Consider the following 14,970-nt stretch of genomic DNA (forward strand, 5'->3'; position numbering starts at 1 on the left):
TCGTGGTTTAGCTTGTCTGTTTTAGCTTTGTTGGTGTTTCAAAGGGTATTTTTCAAGAAGTTGTATAGTTCTACTGTTTTGTGCTTTAGCTTGTCAGTGTTAGCTTTTGTGATATTTCCAAGTTTGTTTTGGAAGTTTTTCGTTTGAAATTATTTAAGATGTTTAGTTTTGCTTTTCGTGGTTTAGCTTGTCTGTTTTAGCTTTGTTGGTGTTTCGAAGTGTATTTCAGTAGTTTCTCGTTTGAAACGTAAGATTTAGGATGTTTACTTGTGTTGTTTTGTGGTTTAGCTTGTCTGTGTTAGCTTTGTTAGTGTTTCAAAGAGTATTTTGGAAGAAGTTGTTTCGTTCTGCTGTTTCGTGGTTTAGCTTGTATATGTTAGATTTCCTGGTATTTCTAAGGTATTTTGAAAGTTTTTTCGGTTGAATTGTAAGATTTAGGATATTTAGTTATGTTATTTCGTGGTTTAGCTTGTCTATGTTAGCGATTGGTTTTTCCAAGCGTATTTTGGAAGTTTTCGTTTGAAACATATGATTTAGGATGTTTACTTGTCCTGTTCCGTGGTTTACCTTGTCTGTTTTAGCTTTGATGGTATTTCCAAGTATGTTTTGAAAGGTTTTTTGTTTGAAACATACGATTTCGGATGTTTAGTTTTACTTTGTCGTGGTTTAGTTTGTCTGTTTTAGTGTTTTCAGTGTTTCTAAATGTATTTTGGAAGTTTCTCGTTGAATGCAAAACCAAACTTTAATATGAAAAATAAATGGCAAAATGCAATACAGATTGTTTTTTTAAATTAACAGAAGCCTTGCAAAATATAAAGATCATTAATAAATATATATTATGTGAAAACAAAATTATGAAAATTAAAATTATATATAAAAGTTATAAAGTTTACACAAAACTTAAAATAAAAAAATACAAACGAATTAAATATAGAAACCAAAAAAGCAAATGCCGAAAGACTAAAAATAGTTTGAATAGAATAAGCTTCAAAAGTTAGACTCCTTCAGAACTTTTTCTACCTACTAGGTTTGGCCACCCACAAAAATTTATGGTCAGGGGTCAAATTTACTTGCTAAGCAAGATCCGGCCGCTTGAAGTTTGTGTATTTTTGATCTTGAATTTTTTATTCTTGCCAAGTTAATTAACTTCTAATTAATTTATTTTTAATCCAGGTCATACACAAAACTAAGTTTTGTAGAGTAAAACAATGAAAAAAAAGCTGAGAGAATACGCTACAGTTATGTAACAACGAAATTAACTAAACAGACGGATTAAAGGATATTGGGATGAAAATCGGCAAAAAGTTGAATCTGAAAGCTCTCCGTCCAGTAAGGCCTGCTTTGCTGTTACGTCGGGTACGAATCATTTTACTATTACTATGCCAAGAGACAGGGTAGTATCCATTTTCCCGAATTTTTCGGGAAGGGGGAGGGCTACAGAAAATACGCAAAAAATTTCTTTATATTTATTTTAGTTATGTTTTTACGAGTCAGACAAACATTTCGAGGGGGCACCCCTTGCCCCCCCCCCCTGGATACGGCCTTGCCAAGAGGAAAGATAAAATAAAAGTTTTTTTTTTATCTAAGATAAAACCGTATTCGAGTAAAATCTTTCATCGTTAGAAGGAAGTAAGGACCAAATAGGTAGAGAATCGAATGCTCGCGAAAATTAGAATCAAGCCTACTCAGTGCACATCGATTATGCATCCCGCGATTAGCAACAATCTTGTTAAAAATATATCTTTTTTAGTACGTTCTCTCATCTGGAATGGACTCCGTTGTTCGGCTCTGGGAATTGTCGACGAATCGATGCTTGATTGCTTACACTGGTGCTGGAGGAGGAGGTAAGACTAATTATTGCAAAAATTGTCCACTATATTAGCTCCAATAAAGCCAAGTTATTACACAAAGTTATGTCGTCACTTAAAGTTATGTAAAATGTATGTAATGTAATAATGAATTCACGCTGTGAATTCTTTCTAGTATGTTTGGAATTATTGGTACTGTCGAAAAAAGTTCGAGAGGCATCATAAACTAAAGCCCCCCCCCTCCGGTGCCCCTCTGCGTCTGTACCATGAACCAATAATTTGGGATATGTGTTGCAACCTCTCGATATTTGTTCGTCATGTCTCACCATCTTTAAAGAAATGTAAGATGAAAAAAAAAAATAAAGTATAGCTTATTCTCTTAAGCCTATTAGCTCCTTATTTTTACTGAAAATATTCTTCTTCCTGTTGAAAACCTCTAAATTCTCCAAGATTTTTTTTTACTCTGAATGTGTTCCTACAAACTAAGCTCAAAATTGTGTTTTAGGATTGGAGGGGTGGTTGAACTGGGTTCATAATATGGTTAAGCTTTTTTTTTCAGTAATTTTTGTGAGTCAAAGACGACCAAGTAACGTTGCTGTGAACCCTGACTGATATATCTGATTGAAAGGGAAACTTTCTGTAAAAGTTAATGGAAAAAATCTAGTGGGAACTTTTTGGATATATATTTGAAACAAAATACCAAATGTGTATTGTTACCAGTCCAAAAACAAGAAGCTTTTGCTTATTTTAATCATATTTTTGCTGGTCAGAGGAACAACTTTGGCAACTCTGACCCGAAACAGAAACTACAACTAGAGTTTTTTTTTAGTGTGTAAACAGGAAGTTATCATTTATTATAACTACGATTTTTCTAACTGAAGACACGCATTTTTCAACTACGATCAGAAGCAAACCGAGTATTTTTCAAAATTAATTCTTTTTTCTGCATCGGAAGATGTGAATCTGTTTTTTCAGTGCTGTAATGAATAGCTTTTATTTACTTTAAAGCACAGTATCGCTGGAGTTTTTTATTCTGATGTTTGATTCTTATATTTTTATTCTTATATTTGATTCTGATATTTGATTTTAGACTATGATAGGTTTTTGATTCTGAATATTCAGGTCACACAAGTGACCTGAATATTCATGGGTTTTTTTTCGTAACTGAATTTTTTCGAATTTGAATTATTTATAATATTGACTACTGGCAACTTCTAGAAAGACTAATTGTGGCTTCGACTGTTTGTGACTGGAACTACTCGGACCTTAACTACTTGTGACCTTTGACATTGGAAAAGGGCGATTGATTGACTATTGTTGTGTTTGAAAAAGCTAAGCCAATTAAATTGAAACTTCAGAGAGGGTTTGAAGGGATGTTGAACTAAATTAAAGGTCATTCCAGCATCTAGGCTGGAAATAGGGTGTATCTGCAATGTCTTAGGAACGACTAAGGGTATTAGCTTGAAAATATCAGGGCCACTGCTGCTACTACATCTACTGCGGCTGTAACCACAAGTAGTTGTGACTGCTATTGTAACTTCTTGTGACTACGACTAAGAGGACTTGCAATGACTATTCGTAACTTTGACTACTGGTAGCTTCTACAAAGACTGTTTTTGGCTTCGACTGTTTGCGACTGTAACCACTCGTGACCTTGACTACCTGTGACTGTGACATTGGAAAAGGGTGAACGATTGGTTATTGGTGTGTTTCAAAAGCGAAGGTAATTAAACTGAAACTTCAGAGAGTATTTGAAGGGATGCTGAACTAAATTAAAGGACATTCTGAGCACCCATGCTGGAAATAGGGTGTATCTGTAATGTCTTAGGAACAACTAAGGATATTAACTTGAAACTATCAGGGCCACTGCTACTACTACAACCACTGCAGCTGCAACCGCAAGCAGTTGTGGTTGCAACTTTGACTACCTTTGACTGCTACTGCCACAACTTGAGACTGCGACTACTTATGCTTGTGACTTCTTTCTCGAAACTTGGAGGGGGATGTTGTTCAAAATCAAAACAAATGAATACTTTTTCTTCGGGTGATGTGAATAATTTTTTTTAATGCTTAAACAAAAAGCTTTTATTTACTTTAAGCACAGTATCACCGGCCGGAAAAACAAGTTTTTTTTTTTTTATTCTGAACAAAACACGAGTGACCTGAATATTCATTGAATTTTCTGAATTTTAAAAGCATTCAAATGAGTACTTTTTTCTATAAGTCGATGTAAATTTTTACCAGTGGCTGTATTGGTAACTTGATTCTTATCTTTTATTGGAAGACTTTTTCTTTCTTTGCCAATCCGAAGACGCGCAACTCTTATACGAAACAGAAACGAACCGAATATTTTCCATATACTTGCCTATTTTATCGGGCCATTTAGAATTTGACGATTTGAACCTCAATTGAAAAAAATTAATACTATATTAAGGTGCTTTTACTTGAACGCAGTTTTTCAAGTTATTTATGGTAAGGACAATTGCCCTAATTTACATAAACCGGTAAAAAATGGTTTTTCGGTTACTCCGTGATACCGGTAACTGCTACTTACCAGTGAAACAGAAAAAATAAGAACAAAACAATTATATAAAAAATATTTTATAAAATTTTATGAGGACGGCCGTAAAAAGATCGAGGAGTATCCAGACCTTAAGCCCTCTCCCCCTCCTCTCCTCCTCAATGTACATATCTAGTAATTATAGGAGATGTGGGGCACAACCCCTTTAAAAAAGTTTGAGAAAAAAAGAAGAAAAAAACTAATATATGGATTATTCTTGATATTAACCTCTTTTTTATTTGTTCTTTTTTCAGCGTTTTTTTTATGGCACTTGGTATTAACCAAGTGACATATAGCAATCGCCAATTCTGTCGGTCGGTCCCGGTTTTGCTACTTTAGGCACTTCCAGGTAAGCTAGGATGATGAAATTTGGCAGGCGTATCAGGGACATGACCAGCTTAAATTAGAAGTAGTCATTTTCCCAATTTGACCATCTGGGGGGGGAGTGGGGGGCCGGTTAATTCGTAAAAAATAGAAAAAATGAAGTATTTTTAACTTATGAGCGGGTGATGGGATCTTAATGAAATTTGATGTTTAGAATGATATTGTGTCTCAGAATCCTTATTTTAAATCCCGACCGGATCTGATGACATTGGGGGAGTTGGAGGGGGGAAACCTAAAATCTTGGAAAACACTTAGAGTGGAGGGATCAGGATGAAACTTGATGGGAAAAATAAGCACAAGTCCCAGATACATGATTGACATAATCGGAACGGATCCGCTCTCTTTGGGGTAGTAGGGAGGGGGGGGTGATTCTAAAAAATTAGGAAAAATGAGGTATTTTTAACTTACGAACGGGTGATCGGATCTCAATGAAATTTGATGTTTAGAAGAATATCGTGTCTTAGAGCTCTTATTTTAAAGCTTGACCGGATCTGGTGACATTGGGGGGGGGGGGAGAGTTCGGAGGGGAAACCTAAAACTTGGAAAACACTTAGAGTGGAGGGATCGGGATGAAACTTGGTGGGAAAAATAAACACAAGTCCTAGATACATGATTGACATAAACGGGACGGATCCGCTCTCTTTGGGGTAGTTATTTCTGAAAAATTAGAAAAAATGAGGTATTTTTAACTTACGAACGAGTGATCGGATCTCAAAGAAATTTGATATTTAGAAGGATATCGTGGCTCAGAGCTCTTATTTTAAACCCGACCGGATCTAGTGACATTGGGGGGGGGGGGGGGAGTTGGGAGGGGGAAACCTAAAACTTGGAAAACACTTAGAGTGGAGGGATCGGGATGAAACTTGGTGGAAAAAATAATCACGAGTCCTAGATACATGATTGACATAACCGGAACGGATCCGCTCTCTTTGGGGTAGTTGGGGGAGGGGTTAATTCTGAAAAATTAGAAAAAATTAGCTATTTTTAACTTACAAACGGGTGATCGGATCTCAATGAAATTTGATATTTAGAAGGATATCGTGTCTCAAAGCAATTATTTTAAATTCTGACCGGATCTGGTGACATTGGGGGAAGTTTGGGGTGGGGGAACCTAAAATCATGGAAAAAGCTTAGATTGGAGGGATCGGGATGGAACTTGGTGGGGAAAATAATCAGAAGTCTTACATACGTGATTTATATAATTGGAACGGATCCGCTCTATTGGGGGGGGGGGGGTTAATTCTGACAAATAAGAAAAATGACGTATTTTTAACTTATGAAGGAGTGATCGGATATTAATGAAACTTCATATTTAGAAGGTCCTCGTAACTCAGATCTCTTATAATAAATCTCAACCGGATCAAGCGTAATTGGGGGGGGACCGGAAATCTTAGAAAATACTTAAAGCGGTGAGATCAGGATGAAACTGGATGGGAAAAATAGAAACCTGTCTAAGATACGTGACTGACATAACCGGACCGGATCTGCTCTCTTTGGTGGAATTGGGGGGGGGGGGGTAATTTTGAAAATTGAGATATTTGTAACTTACGAAAGGGTGACCAGATCTTAATGAAATTTTAATATTTAGAAGGATCTTCGCTTAAAGTTCTAATTTTAAATTCCGACCAGATCCTGTGACATTGGGGGAAGCTGGAGGGGGAAACCGGAAACCTTTTCTCTTCTTCCTGTTAGTTCTCCCCAGAATTTTTGACTGCGAAGATCTTCGTTAGAATTGTGCCAATAGCTTTCTTTCAGGGTGGGGATGAGGAGATGAAATGTCTTCATACAGTAACTGAATCAAATGGTTCCACCTTTACTCCACCTAATCGGGTGCTTTGTTTTCAGAAACTATCCATCAAAATTGTAAATAAGGAAAAAACGATTAAGATATTGATTTTTCAGCCCAAGAAAAATACTAAAATCGGCTAAAGCGGTACTTTTTAAATTTTTCACAAAATCGATAATCTCTTTTTTTGCTAGTTCAGTTGGAACTTACAGTAATAATCTTACGCTGATACATGTAAGCCATGAAACAAGGTGAAGGCAAAGTAATGGAGACAAGAACAGACTATAATTCGTAAAACAAAATATAGAAAAATGGCATGGGACTTTTTCTTGATGGTAAAATGTGACAAATAAAGACTGTAATAATTAGGATAAAAGTAAAATAATTCAAGCTTATGTTGAGTACTATTATTAATGCTTACAACCTGTAACCTACCAAGCCGCCCGTGACCAGCAAAGCCTCATGCTTCTCTTCCACCCAAATTTCTTAAAAGTCGTACCCATTTCTACCCGTATCAGCTCTTCCTACCCATTCCTATCCTTATTACCTCTTCCTACCCATTTCTATCCGTATCACGTCTTCCTACTCATTCCGATCCATATCACCTCTTCCTACCCATTCCTGCCCGTATCACCTTTTCTTACCCATTCCTACCCGTATCACATCTTCCTACTCATTCCTACCCGTATCACCTCTTCCTACTCATTTCTGCCCGTATCCCCTTTTCCTATCCAATCCTACCCGTATCACCTCTTTCTACCCATTCCTACCCGTATCACTTCTTCTTACTCATTCATGGACAATATACATCGTCTTTGGACCCAGAGGGACTTCCAAAAAGCAATATTTTGGATAATCTCTTATTACTTATGCATAGAGTTTGGTCTAGCCACCTTTCTTTCATAGCAGAACTAGGAAAAGGGATCCAACCATATTTTCCGAACCGCTTATTCTTTAATATATGGTTAGAGAAACCCCCATAACTAAACTGTCCTTAGATTCCTCTTTTGGGAGACATGTAGACATGTATCTTCCTCAGCCTTGTGAAAGTCTCCTGTTCCAGAGGAATTCTGGAATACTGTCATTGGCAGAGCTTCCGATATTTTATTCTTTGTTCAATGGTTTATCTTTGGCTCATTTTTCCAATTTTTTTCAAGCGAAAAAAAAAAAACTACGAGTTGCGCTTTGACAATTTTGCTTCACTACATCCACCGTCTTTACTAATAGTAATAGCACATTGAATGAAGTTCCCATTTGACGGATCTGCTCGCTGTCCAAACAGCAACATCATTACTTGATCCTGATTTATTCCAAGTCACTTGGTCGTCTTCACATTAATGTTTAACCATGTTGTAACATCATGAAGTATAAAAACTACAAAAATTTATTCGTTTCGCTTGCATTTACATTTAGGACACTCAAGTCATGTGCATAGTCTAAGTCTAGGAGAGTTGTACCTTTTCGTTTGTTTTCTTTCTTTCTTATTTTTTGATGAGCCGGAGAACCCTATTTTTCTTGTTTGTTACTCATTTCCTCGTTAATGAAGATAAAAATAAGCGCAATTTCTTGGCCATGGAGCGCTCGAAAAGGAGATATCAAAATCTTGGAGCGTTCGAGAAGGAGCTTTCAAAATCTTGAATCGTGAACAACGTTTTCGTTTGTTATCTTTCTTTCTTATTTTTCAATGAGCAGGAGAACTCCATCTTCCTTATTTGTTACTCATTTCCTCGTTAATGAAGAAAAAAATAAGCGCACTTTTTTGGTGCGTTTTTTTTTGGTGCGTTCGAAAATGAGCTTTCAAAATCTTGAATCGTGTTTTTCGCAGAATTAGTTTTTCAAAGAGTAAGACACTTTCGCTCTCATGTCACGTTATACTTACCGTGGGTATAGTTAAAATATCTCTATTTATCTAACTTCTACCATTTATCTTATCGAAACATTCTTATCGAGATAAAGACTAAATTATTTGATAATCTTTACTTTGTCTGTGCTATTTCAGGGAAGCAGATGTTTAGATCTAGTGCAACACTAAACCATACCGAGGAGTATGTAATGATGGCCGACGAAACAACTGGCAATCTCTGTTCCTGGGATGCTCGAAATGCCACTAGGAAGAAACTAATTTCCCTAAGTAAGTTATTCTTATTTTTCTAGTTCTTGCAGTTGAGAGAATCGCCCACGTGCCATGGCCGGAAAGGCCGGGCCGTATTTTTACTCGATAGACACAACAGTGTTTGTGGAAAATTTAATCCTTTTCCTTGTCTGTCTATCAGACCCTGACTTCATCTCCTTAATTTTGCTGGTCCCTAGATATGAAATGATCGAAGGTCATATTCAATTTATTAATATACTATTTAAGCATTGAAGGGTCTGCCGTCTGACATTGATTGTTGGGTATTATCACTTTTTTTTCTGCTACGAGATCAAGGACGACCTCCGAAATTCGTGGTTGTTCTGTGATGTCCTGATTCTTATTTAAATTTTTCAAACCTCTGTTTAAATATTAAAGGTTCTGTCATCTGACAATTATGCTTGGGGATTATCTCTTTTCATTTTCTGCCATGAGTTCAAGGACGACCTCCAAAAATTATCGCTGTATTGCAGTTTATCTGCTTTTTATTCATATTTTTCAAAATTCTATTTAATCATCGAAGATTCTGCTGTCTGACATTGATTGTTGGGAATTATTGCGGTCAGTTTTCTGCTGTAAGTTAAGGATGAGTTCCAAAAATCATCGTTGTTCTGCGTTGTTCTGCTTTTTATTTAAATTTATCAAAACTCTGGTTAAATTATTGGAGGTTTTGTTGTCTGGCATTGATTGTTAGGAATAATTGTTGTTTTTATATGCTGCAAGCTCAAGGACGAGCCCCAAAATCACTTAACCATTCAACCAATTAACAACCAATCTTAATAACCTGTGTTTTCAATAAAAAAAAAAAAAACCAAAAAGACAATTTTCAATGGAAATACCCGCCCCCTCCCCATAAAAGTAGTTTTTGAAATCTAGGTGGGGGCAAAAAAATAAAGCCCCTTTCCCCCATTTGACGCCAATACAGTTTTGTTATTGTTGAATTTTTCTAGTTCAACTCAGTAACGCCACAATGTCTGTTCGTTTGTTGCATCATATCCTATAAGAGCAATGTTAAATTGTCCTAGAACTGATTCTTCGGAGTTACTTCTTTACTATGATTCTCCTGCTTGACTCGATAGTAGTCATCACCGCTAGTATTGATGAGACCCATTTTATGGTACCAAGCATTTAAAATTAAGGGCATCAAGTTGCATATTTGGCGATTTCTCATTAAGTTCTGGGTCTAAACTTCTTTAACGATACAGTTCCTTGGCTCATCGTTGTGCCCAAAACCCGGTGAAATGTTTTCTCCGGAAGGGTTTGTCCACAGTTGATTGCTTGACGATCGACAACTAGTCTTAATCTCAACGTCCGCCATAAGTCTTGAGCCTACCAAGCGGCTCCAAGTTGGACTTGATGGTTAATAACGATTTTTTTAACTGCCGGTTTGGTTCCTCCTCGGCTGCAACGGGGGGCACTTTTGACATTTCTTCCATGTCGCGTCCCCAAGGTGTCATAGTACAAAGTCAAACCGCGGGAGGCTTCGACATTTAATCATATGTTGTATAGATGGCTGATTTTCAGCTCTTGATGGTTCAGATTGCCTTACCTTCATACCGAAGGTATTTGTAGTAGAAAACACCCAGATATTGGGCATCTGAGGTCCTGAACGCCTATTTTCTCGTGGGCTATGGATAAGTGTTGAAGGGATGTGGATAAGCAACATGATAAGTTAATCGAAGCTGTCCGTATTGTTTAGATTATTTTTGGCAAATAGAACCTTGGTATTTTTCCTCGGGCTTATTAATTTTATTACTTTTTATGGGAATTTGGCAATGCAAAACCACTGGTGTAGTTTCTATTGTAATTTGACGTTAATTTGAGGGAGTTCAGCCTCTTGTCGAAATCTCAAACCTCCTTCTCGTACACTAACAAAAATTAGTGTTCAGTTCTATCTAAAGCAAAACTGTCTCCAAAATGATTATACGGGGAAATATTTGTCTTTGCAAAGTTTCTTTGAAAATTCATTTTTAAATTTGGACTAGTATGGGCCATAGTTTGTTCTTTATTACATTACAGCTACTACTACAACCATGGGCCCAGTTTAGTTTACTGAGTCTAGTTTTAGCTTGGTTAGGCTACTTTAGTCTAGTTTGGATTGAAATTGGTAACTTTTGGTGTGTCTAGTTTAAGCTTAGTTAGGCTACTTTAGTCTAGTTTAGATTGAAATTGGTAACTTTTGGTGTGTCTAGTTTAAGCTTAGTTAGGCTACTTTAGTCTAGTTTAGATTGAAATTGGTAACTTTTGGTGTGTCAGTACAAACCTAAAACTGCTGAGACGAGTGGAGCTGAGATTAAAAAAATGGAAAAAAGGGATAGCAGGATAGAATATGTCATGAATAGCCTCCCGACATTTTCCAGGGAGAACGTAAAACTTAATTTGATACTGTTTTTAGTGTAGTAGTTTATTTATTACCTATAAAAAGCAAAAACAACAATGGGGAGTAAAAGGGCAAAAAAAATGAAAAGAAAGCAAAGAACAACGCAAAAATTATATAAATACTATAAGCAAAAAATAATTAACCAACTACAGGAAGGAAAAAATGTAAAAGGGTCGTTATGAGGAATGAAATGTACTTCATCAAGCAATGAAGTACCGCATGAAAAGCAATGAAATTTCAATTAAAGCATTCGTTTTTCGGTCGTTTTTTACAAAATAATAGGATATATGAAATCGCAAATCTGTAATAGTTTAGAAACAAATTTGGGCTATATGTTTGCATATCAGGGGGGTGGGGGTAAAGCATAGCATATATTAAATACGTAAACTAACCATTGCTGTATTTAAAATAGTTAAATTTATAGCAAACATTATAACTGGCGTTTGTAAAAGCCGGCTTTCATATTTTCGACCAATAACGCATGCTTTTATTTAAAATTTGATGCCAAGGAAGAAGAAAACGCCATAACATTGATAAGATTTATTTATCCAATTTAATCGTGGAAAATCACTGCTTGTGGATAATATAACATTAAAAAATGGATTTATAATGAACGGTAAGTTTGAGTCCAATGTTATAAAGTTTGAGACCAATGTTTTAAGTCTTTTTTATACCCCATATTTAGGTCATTTTTAAGAAGGTCAAAAAGTGCTTAAATTTGAATTTCCGGTAGAAGTGATTATTATATTTGTAAAGAGCATAAAAAAGGGCATCGAGTGGTATATTCACTTTATACGAAAGCCAGTAATACTGTTTGCTATAAATTTACCCAAAACTTTAGGACGACTTGAAGAAAAACCTCAAAGAACAATTTTGACAGACAAAGGCTCGGATGAAGTTTAAAAAAAGTCTAAAAAAGAGCGCCATATTTGAAGAAGATTGTTATTTTTTATTTATTGTTGTTGGCAACATTGTTCTGGCGCCTAAAAAAGAGCGCCATATTTGAAGAAGATTGTTATCTTTTATTTATTGTTGTTGGCAACATTGTTCTAGCATGTTTTGTTATCACTGATCATTGAGGTTATGCTTTGATGCTCTGCATGTGTTTCCAGGTTAATTTTTGTGCTATAAATTCGTAAATGTAGAGCAAATATGTGGTAAATTCAATAATTAGCAGATTCAAATCCGATATTCTTTTTGAGACACCTGATCCCAAATTGGTCAAAATTAAAGCTTCTAAACCTTGCCTTGTAGTGACTAGAAATCACAAATTTTACAAATTGGTGGGGTTTAAGATCTTATGATATAACATTAAAAAATGGATTTATAATGAAACAGCAAGTTTGAGTCCAATGTTTTAAAGTCTGAGACCAATGTATTAAGCCTTTTTTATACCCCATATTTAGGTCATTTTTAAGAGGCCAAAAAGTACTTAAATCTGAATTTCCGGTAGAAGGGATTATTATATTTGTAAAGAGCATAAAAAAGGCATCAAGTGGTATATTCACTTTATACAAAAGCCAGTAATACTGTTTGCTATAAATTAACCAAGTTTTGCTTCTTTAATATCGTAAAATGGATGTTGTCAGTTGGTTAATTTACATTTTCTCTTATGTCTTAATCTCTTCTGCTTTTCCTTCTACTCCTCAATCTGTATTTCTTTTAATCTCTTTATTTCTCTCTCCCTCCATTCGCGCTTCCCTCTCTCTCTTGCCTGTTCTTTCTCTCTCTATCTCTTTTTTTCTCTTTTTCTTTGTAGTTCCTTTCCTATCCAAAGTTCTCTCTCAATTTAGTGTATTTAAATCTAATATATTTAATGGGATTGGTGGATTCTGTATTTCCGTTACCTTTGGTTTGGAAAGAGCGTTTTTAAATGTTGTTAAGCATGTAAGTATCAGACAGCACGTGAAAAGAAAATGTAAATGAAGAGCAAACAATAACCTTCCATAAAAAGAAAAGCCACTGCAAAACTTAGCAGGCAACAACTAGCCACTCACCAACAAATTTATTAAAGCAAAGGACAATTCTTTAGTTTTCGCTGGTTTGTCACTTGTTTTTCCTTCTACAACCTTTAAGGTTAATGTTCAATGCTTAATTTTCAGTATGTTATTTTTCTGCTCTCCTATGGGTTCGGTATATCAGTAAAAAGCGACAATTTTGATGTCGACTCAATAGTCGACATTCGACTCTATCTAGCTGTCGAATTACATTTTTTAAGTTTGATGTACATGACTTTCTATTGAAAATACGAAATACGTTTTAAGCTGAAAATATATTAAAAATTGGGTAACATCGTTACAGAAAAACAAAACAAAACAATTCCCCTATTTTAGTATCGTAGTATCGTAATTCATGCTCTGTAAATGGATAGATCTGAGACTAATGTATCCAATATTATTAGTATTTTGTCCTTTCTGAGCAGGTTAGAGCTGCAGGATTGTCAAAATTGCATGTTTCAGAGAGAAAATATACCTTAAATTAGACGAAAACGGAAAAAAAAGTCTATTTGATAACCCCGCAACCAACCAGAAAAAAGAAGTGTTACCTTGTAGCCCAAGAACTCAAAAGTTCGTCATTTCGTTTCTAACATTTTCTTTTCATTTTCATTTCAGATCATTCTGACACTGTACGTCATTTTGCACATTCTCATGTTCAAGCTGCTTATATCAGTACTGGTGATGATCATAGAGTTCGTTTTTGGTATCGAAAAGCCTGATTTTTTTGTACATTTATTATTATTATTATTTAAAGAAAGAAAAAATAATTCAAGAAGTCTTACAGACTTGTAGGTCAAGTCTGAAAGGTTGGTTATATCTCAATGGTGCACAAAGACTTTACTTTATTAAACAAGAAACGATATACTTAAATCACAGTGAAAAAAGGACAGTGACAAATAATTGATATGGTAATATAATAATTATTTATAAATAATTAAAGTGACAGCGAGCGAACATTTCCGTGCTCCGTTATAAGGTATAAAATATGATATGATTGACTCATTTGATTTCCATTTTCACAAGTTAAGCTTAATATTTAATGCAAGCATCTTATTGAATCCGAAGATACCACTAATTAATTTGTCGGCAGAAAATTAGTTTAAATAAAGTAGGTTTCAATCTTCATCTCTTGGGTTTTCTTGGGGATTCATTCACTTACCTAAGTTTGATTGATGATTTCGTGTAATTTTAATGCTCTTGTACTTAGTCTTTCACACTAATTATGTTGTTATTACTTATGCAGTGCGCCGTTATGGAAATGCTTCTAGGTGCCAGAATTTACAATGCGACAAGTGCAAATTGAATGCAGTGCAAAGTTTTTATGTGTATTCATCGTGCTTTGAATCATTTAATTGATGAGTTCGTGTAATTTTAATGCACAGAATCTTAACAAAATTTTAGAAATTTAGAAATTTTAAAGAACAGAAATTACAATAGATAACCGAGTCAGACTCAAAACGAGCAGAAATTAACATGAGTAGGGCTCAAAAGGGGCCCTGTCTGACGCATTTCTGGCATCTATTATTAAGCAGTAGGACCGGTTGCTATGGAAACTTAAAGTTCCATTAAAAGTAAACAAACTGGGGTAAAGCCAGATGGATTTAAAATTGAAACGAATTATTAGCAGGTGTTTATTAGGGCTGGACATGGTGTACTAGTAATGAAGATGACATTGGACAATAGGCTGTTAAAAAAAGCACAAAACCACTTGTTTTAATAATTACATAATCATTTACAACTCTCATATTCATCTGCATTAATGCAGTTCTCGCATGTCCAGCTGCCCAATGTAGATATACGTAGAGGGACTGCTACAGATAGGGGTTACCGTAGGAAACTTTGCAGGCACAGGCAGGACGATCGTAGTTAACCTTATGATCATTGGAAGGCGACCATAGCAAAACTCATTGGTTATGGCCATAGA

The 14,970-nt window shown here is 35.4% G+C and overlaps 1 protein-coding gene across 1 annotated transcript in view; it reads left to right on the top strand.

Annotated features, from left to right (window-relative positions):
* Window positions 1–14,169, top strand: part of LOC136036717 (cleavage stimulation factor subunit 1-like) — a gene marked incomplete in the record, with an annotated part of 58,742 nt that extends 44,573 nt beyond the window's left edge. Inside the window, 3 exon segments of the mRNA XM_065719059.1 lie at window positions 1,751–1,844; window positions 8,538–8,669; window positions 13,662–14,169. Of these exon segments, the coding sequence (XP_065575131.1) occupies window positions 1,751–1,844; window positions 8,538–8,669; window positions 13,662–13,765 (330 nt within the window).
* Between the last annotated feature and the right edge of the window lie 801 nt (window positions 14,170–14,970).

This window comes from Artemia franciscana, chromosome 15, assembly GCF_032884065.1.
Source record: "Artemia franciscana chromosome 15, ASM3288406v1, whole genome shotgun sequence".
NCBI lineage: Eukaryota > Metazoa > Arthropoda > Branchiopoda > Anostraca > Artemiidae > Artemia > Artemia franciscana.